Below are 23,243 nucleotides of genomic sequence, written 5' to 3'. Positions count from 1 at the left end.
CTCCCCCGGCCATCCTCTCGGGCTGGGGCCCCGGGGCGGGGGTCGAAGGGACGGGCCTGGGGACCCAGGCGTCCGGGAGGGCGAGTCCCGCCCTCGGCCCCGAAAAGTTGGAAGAGCGACAGCCAGGAAGCGGCCCCTGCCGCCCTCCCGCGGACAGCCGGGACCAACGGGGCGAGCCCGCCTCCTCCGGGACGCCCTCCAGGAGGCAGGGCCGGGGAAGGCCCCACCATAGACCCGAAAGGTACTTCCTACCCCCCCAGACCAGACCGAGGAAGAAGGAGGCTCCGAGGTCTGACCATGCCATTTATTTACGGGTGGATGGGAGGGAGAGAGGACACACACTGCCCCTCCCTCCCCAGTGGAGAGGAACTTGGGATTGACTAGGGACTGGGAGAGGGACAGCCTGGACTGGGGACGGTTGGAAGCCAGTGTAGGTTTGGGGCGCAAGATGGGGCTCTGGAGAAGGGGGCTGCTGGAGGAGGGGCGGGGTGGGGCTAGGGTGCTTCCAACTTCAGGCGTAGCTTCCAGGCCCACCCAGTGGGATGATGAAGACAGAAATATCATCCCCAGAGCCCAACTTGTTGTTGGGGAGACGCCAGCCCCGCTCTCGGGGGGCACCACGGGCCCCTAGCACCAGCGCCTGGGCCAACGCCGTGTACCTGCCGGGAGAGGTCAGAGGTTGGCTCCGGGCCACGAATGTGGGGCACGGTAGTTCCTTGGAATTTGCGGGGTCGGGGAGGTTGGATCAGAGAAAACCCCGGCGAACGAGGTGGGCACCGTGGATCAACAGTCCCTGAAGATGCGGGTTTGCGACCGCTGGTGACCATGGGACTGCACACACCAGGTGGGGGATGGGGAGGGGGGCGGGTTTGACATCAGGTACACGTACTGTCAGTCAACCACGAATAGTTGAAACCACAAACAAAAAAGTCATCGAATGCCAAGGGACGACTGTATACGTGGGGTCATGCATGCATGCACGCACGCGTACACTCCGCTATCACACTGAGACACTCCATGTTCCCTTTCCATCCCCACACCTGCCCGACCCCCAGGTTCAGGCCTCACCTGCTGGGGTCATTGGGTTCTAAGCTGGTTAGTACTCTGTCCACAGTGGCAGCCACATCGCGATCACTGGAGACATCCCACAACCCATCCGTGCCCAGAACCAACACATCATCTGGGCAATGCTCATACTGAGTCAAGTCGTACACACGCACCTAAAGACATAAGGGAGGGGAGAAATGAGGACCACAACAGGAAAGGGGCCTTTATGGAAAGGTCATTACGTAGCAGGGGGGCAGAACCAGTACAAAAGGAAAAAAGGATAGTGGGGGTGGGGCTGGGAGACAGGAAGTCTCTCCTTGGGCATACACCTTCTCCACCAGGAGGCCGGTTTGACCCTATCGTCTTGCTCCCATCTCTGCCCTGAGCTCTGCAGAGGCTCACATGGAGGGGGCGGGGGGATCAGCTGCTGAAAGAAAGGGGAAGACCAGGGGGAGGATGTTGGCCTCCTGGAAGAGAGGGTGTGGAGCTGGGTAGAATAGGTGGGGTCCAAGGAAGGGATGAGGGAGTTAGAGAGTGTGTGGGCTTCGTGGAGGAGGCTGGGAGGGCGTTGTGGGGGTCTGACCTCAGGGAAGCAGGACAGGAAGGGCTTGATGGGGAGGGTGGAACTGCAGACCCTGAGGTTGTGGTCTCCCAGGCCCCGGGTCACACCGATGGTGGCCATCATCCGGGCCTGTGGTGAGGACAGGAAGGGGTAAGGTGACATTTTGCCCCTCGGACCTGGGTCCCTCCAGGTCCTCTGCTTCCCACCCACCTGAGCCAGAAGCACCCCTCCTTGAAGACACTGCAGCAAATTCTCCCCACAACCCTAATCACCCAACTTCCATCCCCCCAGCCTCTGCCCCCAGAACTTTTACCTTCTTGCCCTCCCCATGGACTAAAGGGAATCTGAGGTCCTCCAGCTCGATCCTTTTGTATGCCCTGAGAGGAGGGGGTGGGGGGAAGGGGAGGAAGGGGAGGGAGGAGAAGGTTCCACACCGAACCCCCACCCTGCCCCACCCAAGCCCCAGGAGAGCAGCACCCAGGACCACCCCCAGCCTCTTCTATTCAGCAGCAGAGAAGCTGAAGGTACCATTTTTCAGGGAGAATGACTTCAGAGTGGGTGGGGATAATTATCTTTGGCTGGTTGAGGGAGGGGGTTACCAGCCGGTCATGCTCTGATCCCGATACAGCATTCGATGCCCTAGCTCCTTGGACAGCACTCTCCGCGGGAACTCCAAGTGAGTGAACTCATTGCCTAGCAGTTCTGGCTTCAGGAAGCCCTGGGGAGAGGATGTTTGGAGGTCAAGAAGTGTTAATGAATCCAGTAGGTGAGAAGCACCATGGCCTACTGGATAGACCACAGGACTGGGAGTCAGAAGGATCTGGGTTCTAAACCTGGCTCTGCCACTTCCCTGCTGTATGACCTTGGGCAAGTCACTTCATTTTTCTGTGCTTCAGTTACTTCAACTGTAAAACGGGGATTAATACATTGAATCCCACGTAGGACATTGACTGTGTCCAACCTGTTTAGCTTGTTTTTACCCCAATGCTTAGTACAGTGCCTGGCACATAGTAAGCGCTTGACAAATACTGTTAAAGAAAAGAAGTCTGAGAGGGCATTGCCATCACACCATCCCTCACATTCATTCATTCAATCGTATTTATTGAGCGCTTACTGTGTGCAGAGCACTGTGCTAAGCACTTGGAAAGTATAATTTGGCAACAAATAGAGACAATCCCTACCCAACAACGGGGTCTGTCCCAGCCTTGTAAATAGCAATTATGTATCATGGGCCAGGCAGTCTGGTCCCTCCAACATTGGAAGTAAAATAGATCCAAACAATTCACCTTCTTTCCTGGCAGACCAAATCATCTCAGACCCCAAGTATCATTTCATATCATCTTTAAGGGCTCCTCTTCCCTGATTTGTTAATTGAGGAAGTGAGGCTTAGGAGGCAGAGGGATCCAAGCAGTAACCTAGTTCCTGGAAAATGGTCCTGGGGTTCTTAGGTTGGAGAGATTGCAGGGGCAGGGGTGGTGGTGGTGGGTGGGGGGAGAGACGATCACACCCGCGTTCTCCACTTACCAGGAGCTGCAGCCGCTGCCTCTCTGTCTCTGGGGTGAATTCTCGTGACATTGGAATGATGTCCCCATTCCTAATGATGATGGCCCTGGGGGAGAGAGACGGGGAGAGTACTGTGTGCCCAGGAGAAAGATTTCAGGGTCAGATTAACCTAGATCTCAGGCTCCGGCCCCCACCCCACTGTTCTCTGAGAAATGGAAGTTCCTGATCAGGCCTTCTCCCCACTCCACCCCCACAGGAGTTCTAGCAGAGGCTGCAAGTCCACCTCTTAACCTCACAGGCTGACCTCCTGAAAGGTTCCAAGGCCCAGTTTTCTCTTGCCCCAACTCCCTGCCTCACTCCTGGCCTCTGCTGTCAACGCTTCTTCCTTCATCCTTCCCTCTGGTACCTGCTGTCCCCAGCATTGGCCACATACAGCTTCCCCAGCAGGTAGACCACGACCAAGGCACAACAGCCCCCCAACATACGCTGGTTTCGCCACTCCCGCTCCATCTGCTCATCCTGACAGAGAAGGAAGGGGAAAGTGACTCCCACTTGTACTCCCACCGTTGCCTAGGAGTGAGGGTCCCCCCAGCCAGCAGGCCAGATGAATTCTCCAGCCCCCAGCCTCCTGCAGAACTTGCAGGAACTGGTGGTGCCCTGCAGCCTGCACAATATCACAAGCTTCTCTTGGGAGAGTTGACCCTCGCCCTTACCCTCAATCGATCCATCAAGCAATCATATCTATTGAGTGCTTACTGTGTGCATAGCACTGAACCAAGCTCTTGGGTGACTACAGTAACAACAGAGTTGGTAGACACATTCCCTGGCCACAACGAGCTTACAGTCTTGAGCGGGAGACAAGGGCAGCCACATAATGAAGGTTCTCTCCCCTTCTCCTCCCCCACCACCCATTATTCTGAAGTCAAACTTAATACATTCCCTAGGGACCCTCACCTCACCCCACTCCCTCCTTTCTCCTTGGACTTCCCCCTCCACCTCGCCCCGTATTCTCTTCCTCAGGCCGCCGCCCTCACCATGAGCTGGAAGGCACTCTCGATAGCCCCTATCACCAGGCTCTCGTGGGTCACTTCTTTCTGCAAGTGGCAGCGGGGCTGGAACCCTAGGGATGGCTGGGGCCCAGGTTGCGGGGAGAGATCCATGGGTTCAAGGGCTTTAGAAGGGCCTGGTAGGCAGAGAGGAGGTGGAGCGGGGTCCTGCAGGATTTCCACCAGGTCCCGCAGCTGCTCCCGCACATAACGATGAAGGAAGTGGGAGGCCATCTTGGCTGCCCCTCCGCCTGCATGTCCATCAAACAGGCCCCAGTAGTGGAAGCAGAGACCTGGCCGGTCCTGGGAGATGGTGAGGAGGAAGACGGAGGAATGAGCGGGAGCTAGGGTGTGAGGCCAAAGGAGAGTGCCAGGAGATTAAACATGCCAGGCCAAAGGCAGGGATCAGAAAGCCAAAGCCAGGTGTTAAGAACCCAAACCCACAAATTGCCCAAAGTTCTGTCTTACAGGCCAGGCCAAAGGTCACAAATCAGAGTTAAGCCAGGCAGCGGGCAGGTTACAGTTGGGGTTACAGTCAGCTCAGGCTGCGCCACAGTCTTCAAAGTCCTCAGAACGAAGGTGAGAGCAGGAACCTCCCCAGATCCAAAGAGCACAGGCCAGGGGGGAGAGAGGGAGCTCACTTGGTTCCCTTGGGGCTCCCCCTGTCCCCCTGCGCCGCTCTGCCGTCCCTCCACGCACACCACCTCACAGCAGGCCTGGTCCTCATTGTGCTGACTCTTGCCTGCATTGATGACCCTGCCGGGCCAGAGCCACTCTGTCAGGTCAGAACCATGGCCGGTCTCCCAGAATAACCACTCCCTCCCCGCACCTCCCCCTCCACACCCTGCTCCACTGGGCAGGAGAAAAGGTCACAGGTTCCTGGGATCAGGGCCAGAGAGACTCAGAAACAGAGGCGGTGATGGGGGGGAGTTGGAGGAGCGGAGACACAGAGCTCTGGGATGCTTGGGTTCCAGGCCAGCTACCTCCTGCCTGCACCGTGCCTCAGTTTCCCCCCTGGCTTTAAGAAGACTTTCCCCCCTCGTCGCCGCCCTGGAGGGTCTCCGTGGGGACCTGGGGAGCGGTCCGTGTTGACTCCGTATCGCGACTCGTTGGATGCCCGGTAGGAGTTCTCCCTCGCCGCCCACTCGCGACGCTTGGACGGGCCTTAAACCCGCCCGGGAAGTACCGGGGCGTGAAAGTGGAACTTGCAGGCGTTGGAAGGAGGCTGGGGGAGGGAGAACGAGGCCATGATGGGGATGAGGGGGAGAGAGACAAGGTACTCGGGGAGACCGGGGGAGGGAGAACGAGGTCATGATGGGGATGAGGAGGAGAGCGACAAGGTACTCGGGGAGACCTCTCCCCCAACTGCCCCTCTCCTCGAGGCTGTGCGGCCTGTATCCCTTCGGACCGGGTCCTGCCCACGAAGGGCGTGGTGGGGAGAGCGCAGCCCCCGCCCTCACTGCACCCTATTCCTCTTTCCCAGCAGGTCCATGAAAAATGCATCGGGCCCGGCCTCCCCCTTTCCCCTCCAGACCACAGCGTCCTGACCCTTCCTTCCCCGGCCGGTCCTGGGCCCCGAGCTATTTCTGGGCGTGCAGAGAGAGGGGAGAGGAGGAGGGGAGAGGGGAGAAGAGGGCGGGGAAGGGGTTATCGGCTGCAGGGGGTCGAGGGAAGGGACCCGAGGGAAGGGACCCTCCCTATGGTGCACCCTTCCCTCTCCCGCGGATCCGCCCGTCCACCCCCTGTCCGCCTCCCTCGGGCCGTCGGTGGGGTCGGCCTGGGTAGGTGGGGAGGGGGTGGGGTGCGGGGTCTCGGAGGGCTCACTCGGCGTATCCGGTGCTCCAGGGCAGGCGGGGGCCGCCGTCCGGGGGGCTCTGCACCGGCCGGCCCTCGTGGTCATCGGCGCGCCGCAGCTCCGCCAGGCTCAGCCGCAGGAAAGCCGGGCGGGAGAAGCCGTCCCCGGGCCCCTCGGCCCCGCGGCCCCCAGCCCCAGGTGCGGGACACCGCCACCCCCCCGGGAGGGCCGGGGCCGGAGGAGGGGGGGAGGGGGACTGGGGGCCCGGGGCGGGGGCACCCCCCCGAGTTGACCAGGTGCGCCACGGCCGAGCGCACCCGGCTCAGCATGATGCCCCCCTCTCCGCCCTGCCACAGGCCCCGCCCCTCCCCCAGGACCCCGCCCCACCCCTCCCGCCACTGACCCCACCCCCAGCGGTCCACCCCCACCCCCGATGACCTCCCCCCCACCCCTCCTCCAAGGCGCCCGAGGGAGTCGCTGACCCTCGAGCCGGGGGACGGTAATGATGATGGTCTTTGGTAAGCGCTTCCTACGTGCCAAGCACTGTCCTCAGCGCTGGGGAAGGCACACGGTGATAATAATAATGACGAGGATGGTATTTGGTAAGCGCTTCCTACGTGCCAAGCTCTGATCTCAGCGCCGAGGTAGGTACACGGTAATAATACGAATGATAACGAGGGTAATTGTTTAGCGCTTCCTATATGCCAAACACTGTCCTCAGCGCTGGGGTAGGTACCCGGTAATAATACGAATGATAATGATGGTAATTATTAAGCGCTTCTTATGTGCCAAGGACTGTCCTCAACGCTGGGGTGGGTACACGGTAATAATAATGACGATGACGGTATTTGTTAAGCACTTCCTATGTGCCAAGCACTGTCCTCAGCGCTGGGGTAGGTACTCGGTGATAATAATGACGATGATGGTGTTTGTTAAACGCTTCCTATGTGCCAAGCACTGTTCTCAGCGCTGGGGTAGGTACACGGTAGTAATAATAATAATGACGATGATGGTGTTTGTTAAGCGCTTCCTGTGTGCCAAGCACTGTTCTAAGCACTGGGGTAGGTACAAGGTATTCAGCTTCTCCCACATGGGGCTCACAGTCTTCATCCCCATTTTACAGATGAGGTCACTGAGGCACAGAGAAGTGAAGTGACTTGCCCAAAGTCACACACCTGACAAGTGGCAGAATCGGGATTAGAACCCACGACCTCTGACTCCCAGGTCCGGCCTCTTTACACTAAGCCACGTTGCTTCGCTAAGCACCAAGCGCTTGGGAGAGAACAATATAACAGTCAGTCAAACTTTCTGAGTCTTTACTATGTGCAGAGCACTGTACCAAGCGCTTGGGAAAGAACAACGCAACAATAAGCAGGGACAGTTCCTGCCCACAACGAGCTCACAGTCTAGAGGTGGGGAGACAGACATCAAAAAAATAAATCTTTGTCCTCCAGACTCACAACCTGGGGGGTGGGGGGGATGGACGCTGTCCTGAGAGTGTATCAGCACCCCTTCCCAGCAGCCTCTCCCTCTGCCTCTCAAATGGAGAAAGAGAACTAATGCTAATAATGTTGGTATTTATTAAGTGCTTACTATATGCCAAGCACTGCTCTAAGCGCTGGGGGAGATACAAGGTCATCAGGTTGTCCCACGTGGGGCTCACAGTCTTCATCCCCCATTTACAGATGAGGTAACTGAGCCCAGAGAAGTGAAGTGACTTGCCCAAAGTCACACAGCCGACAAGTGGCAGAGCCTGGATTAGAACCCACGATCTCTGACTCCCAAGCTCATGCTATTTTCACTAAGCTACGCTGCTTCTCTAGCTGACCAGTTCTGCCTCTCAGCTGCCCCACTTCCACACACTGCCTACCATCCTACCAACTTCCTGCCTTTGTGTCCCCGCTTTGTACGGCTTCAGGGAAAGAGGAAGCAGGAGGGACCCGACGGGTCTGTACCTGAAGTGGCCGAGAGAGGGGCCTTTGACTCCCAGACCTCGGTCAGACATCACATTCTCCATGACCACCCAGGGCAGGAATGGGCTGGGGGAAGGGGAGAGCTGTCAGTGAGGGCTGTCAGTGAAGGAAAGACTCTCCTTTGGCCTGGGCCATCTCACCAGGAGACTGGGACCAGTCGATTTCCAGCCACCCTACTGGGAGGTGCCAAAAATTTGGCTGTCAGGCCTGACACTGCACAGGGGAAAAAGTGGAGAGAGGACAGGGGAGAAAGAGGGTCACTTAGGACTCGGCTGGATTGGAGAGGAAGGGCCCACCAGTGACAAATTCACAAGGGTGGGAGGTTTCTCCAAAGAACACTATTTAGTCCCCAAATTTCTGGGTTCATGCAGGTGGTATTTTCCCCTGATGAAGAGCAGCACATCACTGCTCTCTTCTCCGCTCATTGCTCCCCTGCTCACCCTTCTCTATCTACTTTTTCTACAAAACTGTTCAGTCCATGTCTCCCCATTCCTCAAGAACCTCCGCATCAAACTGAAACTCCTTACTTAAAGGACTTAAAGCAGTCAGTCACCTTTTCCCCTCCTACCTTACCTCTCTGTCCTTCTACAACCCAGCCCGCACACTTTGATCCTCTAACACCAATCTACTCACACTGTACCTCAATTTCTTCTATCTCTCCAGAGACTCCTCACCCACCTCCTGCCTCTGGCCTGGCCTCCCCCTTTCTTTTGCATAGTTGATCACTCTCCCCCTCTTCAAAGCCTTACTGAAGGCACATTTTCAAGAGACCTTCCCTGATTAAGCCCTCATTTCCTCTTCTCCCACTCCCTTTGCTTTGTCCTTACCCTAGGATCTGTACCCTTTATTCACCCCTCTCTCAGCCCCCCGGAACTTATGTATATATCCGTAATTTATTTATTTATATTAGTGTCTGTCTCCCCCTGTAGACTGTAAGCTGGTTGTGGGCAGGGAACATGTCTACCAACTCTGTTATATTGTACTCTCCCCAGCGCTTAGTATGGTGCTCTGCACTCAGTAAGTGCTCAACAGACTGATTGACTGAAACCCTAGGGAGGGGAGGAGAGGAAAGGAGAGAGGTAGACAAAGGGAGGAAAAGAGAAGAAAAAGTGGGGCAAAATGTTGAAGAAAGGGAGGGGCTCAGATTCACTTAAATAAATTAATTCGATAAATACGATTGAATGAATGATTAAATTCATCCCTCACCCTGGCACCAAGACATTTAAGAAACGAAGGATGTGTTATGACCGAGTAGATACCACTGGAGGGAGACACAGGCTGAACTAAACAGTCCATCCAGATGGAAAGAGCCTAAAAGGGGCATTATTCTTACCATTGTTATTATTATTGTTATTATATTTTTTAAATGCTTACTATGTGTCAAGTCCAGTTCTAAACTCAGGGGTAGATACAGATTAATCAGGTCAGATCCAGTCCCTGTCCCACATGGGGCTCCTGGTCTAAGAAGCCTTCTCTCTATCTCTCACCTACCCTTCTTTCCAATCAATCAAGAGTAACTGTGGTATTTCTTAAGCACTTACTATGTGCCAAGCTCTCTCCTAAGCACTGGGGTAGATACAATATAATCAGGTCCCAAATGGGGCTTGCAATCTAAGTAGGAAGGAGAACAGGTAATGAATCCCTATTTTGCAGGTGAGGGATCTGAGACAGAGAGAAGTTAAGTGACTTACCCAACAGACAAGCGGTGGAGCTAGGATTAGAACCCAGGTCCTCTGATTCCCAGGCCTATGCTCTTTTCATTAGGCCACACTGCTTCCCTCAGTGAGAACCGAAGGGAAGAGGACTGTACCAATCACTTGGGAGAGTACAGCAGAGTTAGAAGGCACTGCCCTTTAGGAGCTTACAGTTTAACGAAAGAGACAGAGCTGGAGGGGAAAGTGTCTTTCCTCCAATGACTTACCCCACTCACAGAGGGGCAGATCAGAACCTAGGTCCCCAAGGGGAAACAGTGGCTCTTAGACCTCTGTCAGTTCCCCGACTTCCAGGCTCCACAAAGCCTTCTTGGGGTTCTTGGCATGGCTCTACCGATTCAGGGAATCTCCTCATCAAAACCCCAGTGGGACTTGAAAATAACCAGGAGAGAGAATGCGAGTGGAAGAGAGAGGCAGAGAGATAAAGGTGGGAACAGAGAGGCAGTGTTAGAGGGAGAAACCGTCAGAAGGAAAAACTGGAAATATACATAATTAATTAATTCATTCAATTGCATTTATTGAGCGCTGCCTGTGTGTAGAGCACTGTACTGAGCGCTTGGGAGAGTACAATACAACAATATACATGTATATATTTTTATGTATGTGGGGCGGGGGCAGAGGGTCTGGAACTTAGAAGCAGAGGCAGACGTCCAGGGAGAAAGACTGAAAAAGAGTAAAGGTACAGAGAGCACTAGAGCACTGCTGTTTACCTTCTACTCCTTACTACAGGTAGTTACAGAGGCAACTCAAATATGGCTCACTGAGTTATTATTACTTCTACTACTTATGTAGGAACTTTGTAACTAGATGGTGAGCCCCATATTAGACAGGGACTGTGTCTGACCTAATTAATCAATGTTGGTATTTGTTAAGCGCTTACTATGTGCCAAGCACTGTTCTAAGCATTGGGGTAGCTACAAGGTCATCAGGTGATCCCACGTGGGGCTCACAGTCTTAATCCCCATTTTACAGATGAGGTAACTGAGGCACAGAGAAGTTAAGTGACTTCCTCAAGGTCACACAGCAGACAAATGGCGGAGGCAGGATTAGAACCTACGTCCTCTGACTCTCAAGCTCGTGCTCTTGCCATTGAGCCATTCTGCTCTTAGAATAGTGCTTGACGCTTAGTAACCACTTAACAAATAGCATAATTATTATTAGTCAAAATCTTATTTTGTGCAAAGTACTGTTAAAAACCTTGGGGAAAGCTGCAAGAGAATTGGTTCAAACAGGGTCTGAATGGATTGTAAGGTCCTTGGGTGTAGGAATTGTGTCTACCAAATTGTTTTGTACTCTTCCAAGTGCTCAGTTCAGGGCTTTGCACAGAGTAAGCACTCAATAAATACCATGTTTGATTGATTTGATTGATGGCCAACAGAGGAGCTCACCATCTGAACATGACAGAGAGGGTGTGCGGGGGTGGGGGTGGGAGGTAGTTATGGCAGGCAAACCTAAGAAGAGAATTCTCACTTCACATTTGCCCCTCCCCACAGCACTTGTGCATATTTGTATATATTATTTATTACTCTATTTTATTAATGATGTGTGTATATCTATGATTCTATTTATCTCAATGGTATTGACGCCTGACTACTTGTTTTGTCTGTCTCCCCCGTTTAGACTGTGAGCCTGTTGTTGGGCAGAGACTGTCTCTATTGCCGAATTGTACATTCCAAGCACTTAGTACAGTGCTCTGCACATAGTAAGTGCTCAATAAATATGATTGAATGAATGAATGAATTTTCATTTACCCATCCACTCACTCATCACACTTCACACTTTCTCCCTTTCCTCTCTGTGTTTTGGAGGTGGAAACTGAGGCTTGTAGCTTGGGGAAGGTAGTACTTCAGAGCTAACACTTGACTAGTCAAGAACTCAGCGGTTCTGAGAGGGAAAGATCTAGTTACAAGGGCATTTAAACAAGTGTCAGCATCCCCTCAACCTCTATAAAACCTAGAGCCCTAGAATGGGGCTTGAGGCCAGAGGACTCAAGACCCTGAGCAGAGCTCTCCTGACTACCTTCTGTGGCTCAGTGGAAAGAGCACGGGCTTTGGAGTCAGAGTTCATGAGTTCGAATCCCAACTCTGCCACTTGTCAGCTGTGTGACTGTGGGCAAGTCACGCACCTTCTCTGTGCCTCAGTTACCTCATCTGTAAAATGGGGATTAAGACTGTGAGCCCCACGTGGGACATCCTGATTCCCCAGTGTCTACCCCAGCGCTTAGAACAGTGCCTGGCACATAGTAAGCACTTAACAAATACCAACATTATTATTATTATTAACTCTCTGGGGCCTGTGGCAGCCTCTGGAGAATCTCTCTGAAATCTGGGACTCTTCAGTGGAGCTCCTCTGCAGTTTAGGGGGACTCTACTGGGTGATCTTTTCACAGACCCTACTGTGGGATCTTTTAGGGGGCCTTTTTGTGGGATCTTTCTGAAACCCAAGGCTGTAATTTAAGTTCTGTCTCCCCATGAAGACTGTAAACTCCTTGTGGACAGGGATCCAGTCTACCCACTCTATTGTACTGTACTTCCCCAAGCGATTAGTGCAGTGTTCTGTAAACTTTAAGAGCTCAGTAAACACTATTGAATAATTGATTGATTGATTGCTGAGAGGGCCAAAAGTTGGGGTTCCAGCAAATTGCCATCCGGTTATTCATTCTATCATTCATGCAATCATATTTATTGAATACTTACTGTGTGCAGAGCACTGTACTAAGCACTTGAGAGAATACAAAATAACAACAAACCGACACATTCCCTGACCCCAGTGAGCTTACAGACAGGGAGAGAGATGTTAATATAACTAACTAAATAAATAATAGATATGTACATAAGTTCTGCGGGGCTGGAATCTGGTCATTTGAGGAACCTGGAGGAAGTGCGTTCCTTTGGGTGAGCCGTCTGGGAGAGGTGCCCGGTAGCGGCTGGGTACCCCTAAGCACTTAGGTACTCATGCCCCCCGCAGTCCCCCCATCACAGCCACCTCCACAGACCTTATGTAATAATAATGATAATAATCGTATTTCATTCAATAGTATTTATTGAGCACTTACTATGTGCAGAGCACTGTACTAAGCACTTGGAATATATAATTCGGCAACAGAGACAATCCCTGCCCAATGTCGGGCTCACAATCTAAACAATTCGTTAAGCATTTACTATATTCCAGGCACTGTACTAAGCACTGGGGTGGATACAAGCAAATCGGGGTGGACACAGTCCCTTTCCAGCGTGGGGCTCACAGTCTCAATCCCCATTTTAAAGATGAGGTAACTGAGGCCCAAATAAGTTAAGTGACTGGCCCAAGGTGACACAGCAGACAAGTGGCAGAGAGGGATTAGAACCCATGTCCTTCTGACTCCCGGGCCCTCCTTCTCCACTACAACATGCTAATTCCCTAACTCGCACAACCCTTAGATCCTTATATTCGGTTGTTTCCCCCCCCGCTACACAGAGAGCTCCTTGAGGGTAGGGATCATGTCTGCTAGAGAAGCAGCGTGGCTCAGTGGAAAGAGCCTCCCGGGCTTGGGAGTCAGAGGTCATGGGTTCGAAGCCCGACTCTGCCACTTGTCAGCTGTGTGACTGTAGGCAGGTCACTCAACTTCTCTGTGCCTCAGTTATCTCATCAGTAAAAATGGGGATTAAGACTGTGAGCCTCACGTGGGACAAACCTGATGACCCTGTATCTACCCCAGCGCTTAGAACAGTGCTCTGCACATAGTAAGCACTTAACAAATACCAGCATTATTACTGTTATCAACTATTGTACTCGCTCTCAGGACAGCTCCCAGACTGAGCTCCCGTTTTCTCTCTGCTCCCCCTCTACCCCCCCCCCCACCCGCCACCTCTCCTCAGCTAAACCCTCTTTTCCTCCCTTTCCCTCTGCTCCTCCCCCTCTCCCCTCCCCTCCCCTCAGCACCGTACTCGTCCGCTCAACTGTAAGTATCTTCATTACCCTATTTATTTTGTTAATGAGATGTACATCACCTCGATTCTATTTATTTGCTATTGTTTCAATGAGATGTTCATCCCCTTGATTCTATTTATCGCTATTGTTCTTGTCTGTCCGTCTCCCCCGACTAGACTGTAAGCCCGTCAAAGGGCAGGGACTGTCTCTATCTACCGATTTGTACTTCCCAAGCGCTTAGTACAGTGCTCTGCACATAGTAAGCGCTCAATAAATAGGAAGGAAGGAAGGAAGGAAGGAAGGAAGGAAGGAAGGAAGGAAGGAAGGAAGGAAGGAAGGAAGGAAGGAATGACAGCGCTCTGCGCAGAATAAGTGCGTAATCAATACGATCGATCGATCGCTTGACCGGGAAGGGGGAGCTGCAGGCGTCCCGTCTCCGCCCCCATTGGGTTCCAGCCTCCGCCAGGGGTCGCTGTGCCCCCGCTTTAGCGCTGCGCTTGGCTCCCGCCCGTCCCCGCTCTGCGCTGCTCTGCGTTGCGCTGCGGCCCGGGAGCGCAGGCACTCGGTGACGAGCTCCGGGAGGCTCCGGGCGGCCCCGTCCGGGACGGACCGGACCCCAGAAGAAGGCATCGGCCTCGCCCCAACCCGCGGGCGGCCACGGGGGCGGGGGTACAACCCGGAGGATGGTGACCGTGGCCGGAGCGCGGGGCAGCGGCAGCAGGTAGGGCCCCGGCCTGGGACAAGGCGGAGGGGGGAGGGAGAGAAGGGGTTGGGGGGGCGGGGGAGAAAGGGGGATGGAGGGAAAGAAGGGGGAGGGAGAAAAGGAGGGAGGGGAGGAAGGCAGGGAGGGAACGAAGGGGAGGAAGGGAGGGAAAGAAGGGGAGGAAGGGAAAGAAGGGGGGAGGCAAGAAAAGGGGGAAGGGAGGGAAACAAGGGGGAAGGGAGGGAAACAAGGGGGAAGGGAGGAAAGGAGGGAGGGAAACCAGGGGGAGGGAGGGAAACAAGGGCGAAGGGAGAAAAAGAGGGAGGAGAAGAAGGGGGAGGGAGAAAAGTAGGGAGGGAAAGAAGGGTGAGGCAGGAAAAGAAGAGGGGAGGGAGGGAAACAAGGGGGAAGGGAGAAAAGGAGGGAGGGGAAGAAGGGGGAGGGAGAAAAGGAGGGAGGGAAAGAAGGGGGAGGCAGGAAAAGAAGGGGGGAGGGAGGGAAACAAGGGGGAAGGGAGAAAAGGAGGGAGGGAAAAAAGGGGGAGGCAGGGAAAGAATGGGAGGGAGGGGAAGAAGAGGGAAGGGAGAAAAGGGAGGAGAAGAGGGAAAGGGAGGAAAAGAAGGGGGAGGGAGGAGAGGGAGAGAAGGGGGGAGAAAGGAAAAGAAGGGAGAGAGGGAGAGAAGGGGGGAGGGAAGGAACAAGCGAGCGCAAATTGTAGCTCCGGAACATCCTGGTCAAGGCCAGAGCGAGGGGCCTCAGTCTCCCTCCCCCGAAACTTCCCTTCTCTAGTCCCAGAAAGAGGGGGAGAGTCGGGCATCGGGCAGAGGAAACTGAGTCAAGGAGCTAGGAAGGCTCCGGCGTTGATGGGACCCTGCTAATGGTCAGGGTTGGGGCAGGACGGAAGGCCGGGGCAGAGGCTGGAAGAAGTCGAAGGTTAAATGGGGGATTGAATAAAGGAAATAATCTGCTGGATTAAGTTTGGAGAGTGAGGGGGACGGGGCGAGGCTCCCCCCCGGGGCTCAGGCTCCTTACTGGCCTCCCTCAAGAGGAAGACCCGGCACTGAATTGGGGTGTGAACAAAGACAGAGTGGGAAACTGAGGACTGGAGAGGGGGAAGGGGGTTACAGAGATCGAGCTGGCATTCCCTATCCCAAGTTTTCTTGTCCCTCCATTTCATGAACTCCTCCGGGGCAGGGATCGTGGTTTCGAACGCTTTTGTATTGTACTCTCCCAAGTGCTTAGTGCAGTGTTGTGCATACAGTAAGCACTCAATCAATACTATTGATTGATTCATTCATTCTCAGAATTCATTCTCAGAATGCGTCTCCTACATTCCTTCCTAGAGCCTCCTCCAGGGATCGGCCTTCAGAGAACCCTCCTTGGGGCATCCCTGTAAAGGGTTAAAACTCCTCCTGACTTCCACTGTAGCCAGAAGTCCCTAACCTTAGACCACGACTACCCCCTTACTGCTTGGGAGGACAAACCCAGGGACCAGCCCTCTCCTCCCCTGAGAGCTCCTCTTGTAGACTGATTCTTTTCTTCTTGTCTTCCACTCCCTGGCCTCACTGGCCTGTGGCCCCTGGATGGATCCATCCCTTCCTCTGTGCCTCAGTTTCCTCTTTGATCATTGGGCTTAACCAGGAGCCAGAGCTCTGTGAGTCACCCTGAAGTGGGAGAGGAAGCATCAGTGTCAGGTCAGTTGAGGATGTCAGTGGAGGGCAGCTCTTTTCTCTGGGTATCAGAGACTTGTGATACCCTCTTTCTCTTCCTCTGCCTCTACCCATCCCCCAACCTCTGGAGCCACGTGGGGAATGGGACTCCCCAGAATCAATATCTTGAGAGGGGAATGTACCAGTCAGCAAGCTGGCACTGAGGAGATGAAGAAAGCGTCAAGATCTCAGGCCCTCACTTGGCAGGAGAGAGGAGGGAGAAGGGGGAAAGGGCAGGGAGAAAAGGGGAGGATGAATGAAAGAGGAAAAGAAAGAAAAGGAAGAGAAGGAGGAAAAGAAGGAAGCAGCATGACTTAGCAGAAAGAGCAAGGGCCTGGGAGTCAAAATACCTGGGTTGAAATCCCAGCTCTGCCACATGTTGACTGTGTGACCTTGGGCTAGTCATTCAACTTCTCTGTGCCTCAGTTTCCTCATCTGTAAAATGGGGACTCAATATCTTTTCTCCTTCCTACTTAGATTGGGAGCCCCGTGGGGGGCAGGGGCTGGGTCCAACCTGATTATCTTGTCTCTACCCCAACTCTTAGTACAGTGTTTGGCACATAGTAAGCACTTAACAAATATCATCAAAAAAAGGAGAAGGAAGTTCTAATAGACCCCATTTCAGACCTCTGACCCTTACAACATTATCCAGGGTCGATGACTGAAGAACTGACTGCTGGGTTGAGCTCAGATCAAGACTCCTTTGTAGGTCATCTGCCTTCATTCATCTACAGGGAGTGAGTGAGTGAGTGAGTGCAATCTCTGGTTTTGGTTGCCCTAGGGAGGTTCCTGGGGGAATGGCCTTGGGTCCCTCAGCTAGGCTTATCTTGGGGCAGAGGTAAGACTTGTGCCATGCATGAGATCCAAAAAAGTTCCTGAGGAGCAGGAGAGTCTTAGCCACATGCCCACCTTGCCCCAAAACTCGGTCTTCTGGGTTGGAGGTTGGTGGTGGGTGAGTGGCTGTGGAGCAGGGAGAGCAAGGGGAGGAGGAGGGTTCTGATAAGGTTCTGGGACTACCTAGCAGTCATCCTAATTGTTCAAGCCCTGTGAAGCATGCTGAGCTTGGAGCTTCCCCTTTGCTGGCCCTGACCCTGATTTCTGACATCAGAGGGGCTGCATTCAAACCTCAGCTAAGACCTAACACCTTGGGGTCAGGGGATTTGAGGTAAGAGAGGTGGAGAGGCAGGGGAATTTCCCCTGGGGGTTGGAGATGGGGTCCCCAGCCCGGTGGGAGGAGGGAATCCTTTCCCTCAGACTGTCCCCCTTAGAAGGAGAGCCTGGAAGGTTTGGCTCCCCAGGTTGGTTTGGGTCCGGACCCCGTCTCTCTCCATGGTCGCGGGACTCCAACTTCTTTGACAGCCCCTCTGCCCTTTTCGCCTGGGGCAGGACCTTTCCTAGACTCCCGCAACTCTCCGGAACCCTTCTCAGAAATCCCTGCCCAGCACAACCCTCCCACATTCCACCCTCCCAGTGCTCATCACTGAACCTCTCCCTGCAGAGGCCCCGATGTTCGCGTCTGCTGACTCAGGGAGAGTCTGTCTGAATCCTGGGGATACACACATAGCAGCTGGCGGACCTCAGAATTAGGTGAGTGGGGATGAGGGGGTGGGAGGTGCAGGAAGGGGGTGGGATTCCAAGCAGCAGCAGCTGCCCCATGCTTCTCCTATTGTACTCTCCCCAATGCTTATTAGAGTGCTATGCATACAGTAAGCACTCCATAAATACCTTTGATGATGATGATGATGATGATGGAAGCCGTTAGCCCAGGCACTCAGTTTTACATAATAATAATGATAATAATAATGTTGGTATTTGTTAAGCGCTTACTATGTGCAGAGCACTGTTCTAAGCGCTGGAGGGATACAAGGTGATCAGGTTGTCCCATGTGGGGCTCACAGTCTTCATCCCCATTTGACAGATGAGGTAACTGAGGCCCAGAGAAATTAAGTGACTTCTCCAAAGTCACACAGCTGACAAGCGGTGGAGCCAGGATTGGAACCCATGACCTCTGATTCCCAAGCCTGTGCTCTTTCCACTGAGCCACACTGCTTCTCCACATGCAGAAGAGGAAGTTGGATTCTGGTTCCAACACCCCGGAGGGTAGCATCTTGGAGGAGAGCACTTCACCTCCTTCTGACCCAGGACCCTCAAGAGCTGTTCCTCCTTGGGGGACTTACAATGCCTCTTCTCTATCTCTGATATGGGGCTGCTGAGTCTAGGGTTGCTGGCAGGTACAGGGGGTTATGTCCCAGGTGGCAAAAGCAGCGTGGCTTAGTGGCAAGAGCACGGGCTTGGGAGTCAGAGGATGGTGGTTCTAATCCAGGCTGATGGTGGTTCTAATCCAGGCTCTGCCGCTTGCCTGCTGTGTGACCTTGAGCAAGCCACTTAACTTCTCTGTGCCTCAGTTCCCTCATCTGCAAAATGGGGATGAAGACTGAGAGCCCCACGTGGGGCAACCTGATTACCTTGTATCTACCTCAGCACTTAGAACAGTGCTTGGCACGCAGTAAGCACTTAACAAATACCATAATTATTGTTATTATTATCCAGGGCCTGGGGAAGCAAAGGGGACCAGAGAATCCTGGCTTCTGCTCGTTAGAAACCTCCAGGCCCACCTCCTCCTGAAGGTTGCTCACCTGCTGGTTCCCTTCATAAATAGGTCCCATTTCAACCCCCACTCTCTTGAGGCACGTTTAGGAGTCTTGACTGGGCTGTAGGGAGGGCTATGTGGAAAGTGTCTGGAGTCCCTACCCTTAGTCCTTAGTCCAGTTCATTGCCCTTCCGTCTCCTCTCTTCTCCTTCCCTCCCCCTCTCCCTGGCAGAATGAGTGAGAGGGACCCACGAAGCTGGGGCACCTGGGGCTGGCTGCTGGTATTCTGCCTTGCCACACTGGGGGTACGACCGGCCTTGGCTTCATCGCACCCCCGGACCCACTCAGGTATGGGATCAGTACTGGAGGGGCCAGGAGTCCTGGGAAGTGGAGGCCGGGGTCCCGGGAAGGGAGGTGGGAGCTCGGAGGGGACCTGAGCCTGGCAGGCCCACCGGCAGGGGCCGGGGGGAGGGGGAGGCCTACACAGAGAGGACAAGGCTGCGATGGTTAAATCCGGCCCCTGCCCTAATTCTGAGGTTTTCCTTGCCCAGTGCTAAAATTACTGTAATCTGATAATCCTTCCCACACTGTGAACAACCCCTGCCCCAGCCCGAGCTCTGATCTGCTCTAATCTAAACTGGGCAATGTGTCGTCCCCACCTTGGACCCCTCAGTGCGTGTGGAACCTGGTACTTGTGAGGTGATTGCTGCCCATCGCTGCTGCAACAAGAACCGCATCGAGGAGCGATCTCAGACCGTGAAATGCTCCTGTTTCCCAGGCCAAGTGGCTGGCACCACACGGGCAGCCCCCTCCTGTGTGGATGGTGAGTGCCTGTGGTGGGAGGGAGGGAGGGACATGGAAATTCCCCCACCCCCAGGAACAGCTAGGGGCCCTACTCCCTCCTAACATCACCCTAGGTGGATGGGAGGGCAGACTGGGGAAACAGAGAGTTGGCAAATGTGCAAACAAGGTTCCCCACTCCAAGAGACAGAAGGGTGCCAATCTTTGGGGGTGATGGTGCGGGTCTAATCCTGCATCCTCTTGCACAATCCCACACATACTGGCCCCCTCATAATCCAGCAAACCCCTGGGCCACTTGCTGACTGAACTTTGAGAAAGGCAGGAGCCATTATATATTGGAAATTCATCCATTTTTGCTCCTGCCTGTCTCCTTAAGCTCTAAGCTTCTTGAGGGCAGGGATGAAACCTGTACTTTTTATCCCACCTCTTGGATTTCCCTGTCAGCAGCCTAGCCTGCTGCTTGGGACTCAATCCCCAATACTGGTGCCGAGTTTATACGGTTCAAACGGTAAAGAAGTGCGTAACAGAAGAAGAACAGGAAGAGAAAAGGGAAGGGACGGGTGGTACTGCTAAGCAGAAGGGGCCCAAATTCAGGGCATTGCACTGATCTTCCCTTACCCCCTCCCCTGCTCCCACAGCCTTCATTGTCCTGCAGAGATGGTGGTGCCAGATGCAGCCATGCCTGACAGGAGAGGAGTGTAAGGTGCTGCCAGACCTGTCTGGGTGGAGCTGCAGCACTGGGAACAAAGTGAAAACCACAAAGGTATTGTTGGTAGGTGAGGGAGGTGGGTTTTGGGAAACAAAGACCACGTAAGGAGCTGCTTGTAGGCAGAGAGAGTCCATGACTGGGATGCAGCCTGTTCTTTCCTAGCCTGGAGGATTGGCAACAGCAAGCTTAAACCCCAGACCTCACCTGAGGTAGTATGAATCCCTGAGTAGGGCCCTCCCCCAGTTTTGTTTTTTTTCAAACAGGATTTGTTAAGCACTTAGTATGTGCCGAGCATTATTCTAAGTGCTGGGGTAAGTACCGGCTAATAAATTTGGACACCGTTCATGTCCTTCATGGGGCTCCCAGTCTTAATTTTTATTTTATAGATGAGGTAACTGAGGTATAGAGAAATTAAGTGACTTGCTCAAGGTAACTCTGTTTCTCAGGCTCTTCCTGAGCTTCAAGGGTAGGAGTGAGCCTAGGACCAATGCTCAGGACTCCATTAGAACACAACCACTAGAGAAAAAATGATTTGGATCATTCCAGCTTCTGCCGTAATCCCCTCAAACTCCCATCCTTGGGGCAATTTATTTCGGTTCCACCTCTTCCCTGACCCCATCCCATGGAGCTTTCGGGCCTCTGGGGTTCTCCCGTTCAGTCAGTGGGCTGTGATGGAGCCTGACGCAATGAAGATTTTGCAGGTTTGCATTTGTTGTCCTGAATAGGGAGAAATTAAACAATGTTTTGATTTAATCAGTCTCCTAATTCAGTCACATGGATGAATAGGAATGCCCTGTTCCCCAGAGTTTATGTGTCCCCCAGTTCCACCCTCTCCCCTCTGCCTCCCACATATCAGAAAATGTCTTCACTAAAGAGGCTGAGGCCGAGATGTAGCCAGACTGTCTTCAGAGATCTGACAGGTGATTGCAGGGAGAATGGTGCCCAGGTGTTCTCTGTGCAGGGGCGAGTGGGATTAGATGTCTCTCCTGGGAGTGGGTGTGGCTCAGGATAAGTGACTGAATGGGGCCCGGAGGCAGGAAGGTGAACAAGATGAACTTGGGGGTGGGGTTTACATCCTGAAGCTTCTGTAACGCTATGTGGCTTCCCTCCTTGTACCTAACCTCTATCTTTGCTTCCCAGGTGACCCGATAGCCTGAGACCATGACCTAGGTGGGGGTCAGTCCTGGTCAAGGTCCTCATGAAATGAGATGGTGAGACAGAGTGAGTGTCCAGCCTTCAGCCAGACTCCTGAGAGTGAAGAGGTCAAGGGGACAAACTGTCGTGACCGCGTGGGGCACAGTGACCCCCGCGGGACCCCGAGGATTAGAAGGAACTGGTCACACTGCCTGCCGGCAGGGGAGAACCCAAGACTAGATCTCCTCACCCTCTGCTGATCTCCACCTGAAGGCTCCTCTCTGCCACCTCCGGGGGACTTCATGAGCCGGGATACAGCTCTGGGCTGCTTGCAGTCCCCTCAGCCGCTGGCAGACAAGCAGGCAGGCAGGTCAGACCTTCTTCCTGGCCTTTTCCTCTGGTCCTAAAGTCCACAGTGTTTTGGAAGAGGAAATCGTTCCCTGGAACAGGGCTGGGATGATGGGAAGAAGATGACTTAGCCAATGGCTTTCCCTCCAACTGGAGCCTCTTTCTCAAAGGATATTCTCCTGTTTTTCTAGAGCCACTGACTGCCTGCTGGGCTACATGGCCTTAACTCTGGACTGAGATGCCACTGAGAGACTGGCCCAGAGCCCTGAGTCCTGCTGTGGCCTGCAGTGGCCAAGGAATCCAGGCAGTGTTTGTTGGGGGAGGGGTCTCTACTAAAATGGCCCTGCTCCTCCTAATCCTGAAGCAGGTGGGGGGACGGGGGGTGGGCGACCATTCCCAAATTGACTTTTCCACTTTCCTACAACAATGATGTAAGAGGTCCTCTCCCACTCTTGGTTGATAATTAGAGCCAAGAGCAGAGGGAGTCTGGTCAGTGAAGGGAAGGACCTGAGCAATGTCCAGCCCACACCCTCCTTCAGCCTTCCTAGGTTTCCAATGAGGTAAGCAGGTGCCTGAGGGAAAGGGTGAAAGGGGACTCAGAGGATCAAGATGCTCTGCTCACCATCCAGAGGCCAAAAAGGGAGCAGTAATCCAACCCCTTGGGGACAGTCCAGAGAAAGATGACTGCTGGTTTCTGAAGGAATCTTGAAAGTTAGGATGCTTCTGGGAGGAGAGGTCTTGGACTGACCCAAGCAGGGATGAACTCTGACCTTTGGCAGCAGCAGTTGGGGAAGGTGCATTTCCTAGATGTGGCTCTGTCTTCCCCATGAGAGCCCCTCTGCCCCAAGGCTTCCCACCTCTCTTTGCAGCCCCTCCTTTCCCTCAACTTTCTTGCCTCCTTTATGTCATTGTTTTTTATTGAACAATGTAATCCCTGCTCCAGAAATGACTTTTCATACCGGACTGAAATACTAAATTCATTTTAATCTCTGCCAGTGTGATGTGTATGGCATTGTTATCCTTTCTCTAAGGACCCAGGAAGTAGACTGATCATTCCCTTGTGCAGCTTTGAGCCAGGTGGATGGACAAGATGACCTCTAGAGATACCAACCCCTGTTCCACCTAAAATCATTTCCCCTGGGATTAGTGGGGCTGTTGGCCCCCTTTACAGGCCTGAAATTGTGCTTCATTTCCTTCCTACTTCTCTTGAGAAGCTGGCAAATTAATTAATCTAGGGCGGGAACAATGGAAGAGTCAGACAGTGAAGCCCACTGGGGCTGTGTCCTCAGGGAGGCACAAACAGAAGACAGACTGCAGGTTCTGTAAGAAACTCTTCTTGCCCAAATCCCTGGTCCCGCTGAGCTGACTCTGCATGGAACTGGCAAAAGGCTAGAGAATGTGGCTGATGCCCAGGCAGTTGTCATCACTAGCACACACTAACACTCTCACCCTCCATAGCAATATGCCCAAGGACAGAGGAGAGTGGAGGGGGTCAGTGATACCAGGAGAAAGAGATGTGGGGTACAAGACTGAGACCTCTTCCTACCCTTGAGACCCAAGATCACTCTAGGTTACCCTTCCTGTCTGCTTTCTACTCTCCTCTCTTTGCCTTCTCTTCCTCATGCTGCTAGAAATGTTACAAAATGACCATCCATAAACTAATAATCTTGTGTACATGTGCACATGCACACACACACCTACA

At 53.5% G+C, this 23,243-nt stretch overlaps 2 protein-coding genes across 4 annotated transcripts; one reads left to right on the top strand and one right to left on the bottom strand.

Moving 5' to 3' along the window:
• The first annotated feature begins 2 nt into the window (after positions 1 to 2).
• TAFA3 (TAFA chemokine like family member 3) lies at positions 3 to 23,243 on the top strand. Of its 3 annotated transcripts, none has more exons than XM_007667600.3 (6): positions 3 to 241; positions 17,458 to 17,546; positions 18,782 to 18,897; positions 19,223 to 19,372; positions 19,989 to 20,113; positions 21,200 to 23,243. In XM_007667600.3, the coding sequence occupies exons 3-6, from the start codon at positions 18,783 to 18,785 to the stop codon at positions 21,209 to 21,211; spliced, it is 402 nt and encodes a 133-aa protein (XP_007665790.2). In that variant the 5' UTR covers positions 3 to 241; positions 17,458 to 17,546; position 18,782; the 3' UTR covers positions 21,212 to 23,243. The 3 variants fall into 3 exon arrangements, with proteins under 3 accessions (XP_007665790.2, XP_007665789.2, XP_028924219.1); XM_007667599.4 differs by lacking the exon at positions 3 to 241 and adding an exon at positions 5,065 to 5,278; XM_029068386.2 differs by lacking the exon at positions 3 to 241 and adding an exon at positions 14,091 to 14,268.
• PPM1J (protein phosphatase, Mg2+/Mn2+ dependent 1J) lies at positions 290 to 6,305 on the bottom strand. The gene is given in 11 exon segments (XM_029068384.1): positions 290 to 659; positions 1,069 to 1,220; positions 1,631 to 1,738; positions 1,923 to 1,986; positions 2,209 to 2,327; positions 3,134 to 3,218; positions 3,519 to 3,631; positions 4,147 to 4,461; positions 4,800 to 4,914; positions 5,983 to 6,236; positions 6,238 to 6,305. Coding segments are annotated over 11 exon segments (1,518 nt in total). The 5' UTR covers positions 6,283 to 6,305; the 3' UTR covers positions 290 to 511.

This window comes from Ornithorhynchus anatinus, chromosome 7, assembly GCF_004115215.2.
Source record: "Ornithorhynchus anatinus isolate Pmale09 chromosome 7, mOrnAna1.pri.v4, whole genome shotgun sequence".
In the NCBI taxonomy this organism is placed as follows: domain Eukaryota; kingdom Metazoa; phylum Chordata; class Mammalia; order Monotremata; family Ornithorhynchidae; genus Ornithorhynchus; species Ornithorhynchus anatinus.
The sequence above is the reverse complement of the archived record's forward strand: the minus strand, read 5'-3'. Positions and strand labels throughout refer to the sequence as shown.

Excerpts from the sequence above, each read along its gene's own strand:
- TAFA3 (XM_007667600.3), top strand. The coding sequence starts at position 18,783 with ATGAGTGAGAGGGACCCACGAAGCTGGGGCACCTGGGGCTGGCTGCTG. Across the intron at positions 18,898-19,222 it reads GCACCCCCGGACCCACTCAG|TGCGTGTGGAACCTGGTACT; the intron begins GTATGGGATCAG and ends TGGACCCCTCAG. Across the intron at positions 19,373-19,988 it reads AGCCCCCTCCTGTGTGGATG|CCTTCATTGTCCTGCAGAGA; the intron begins GTGAGTGCCTGT and ends CTGCTCCCACAG.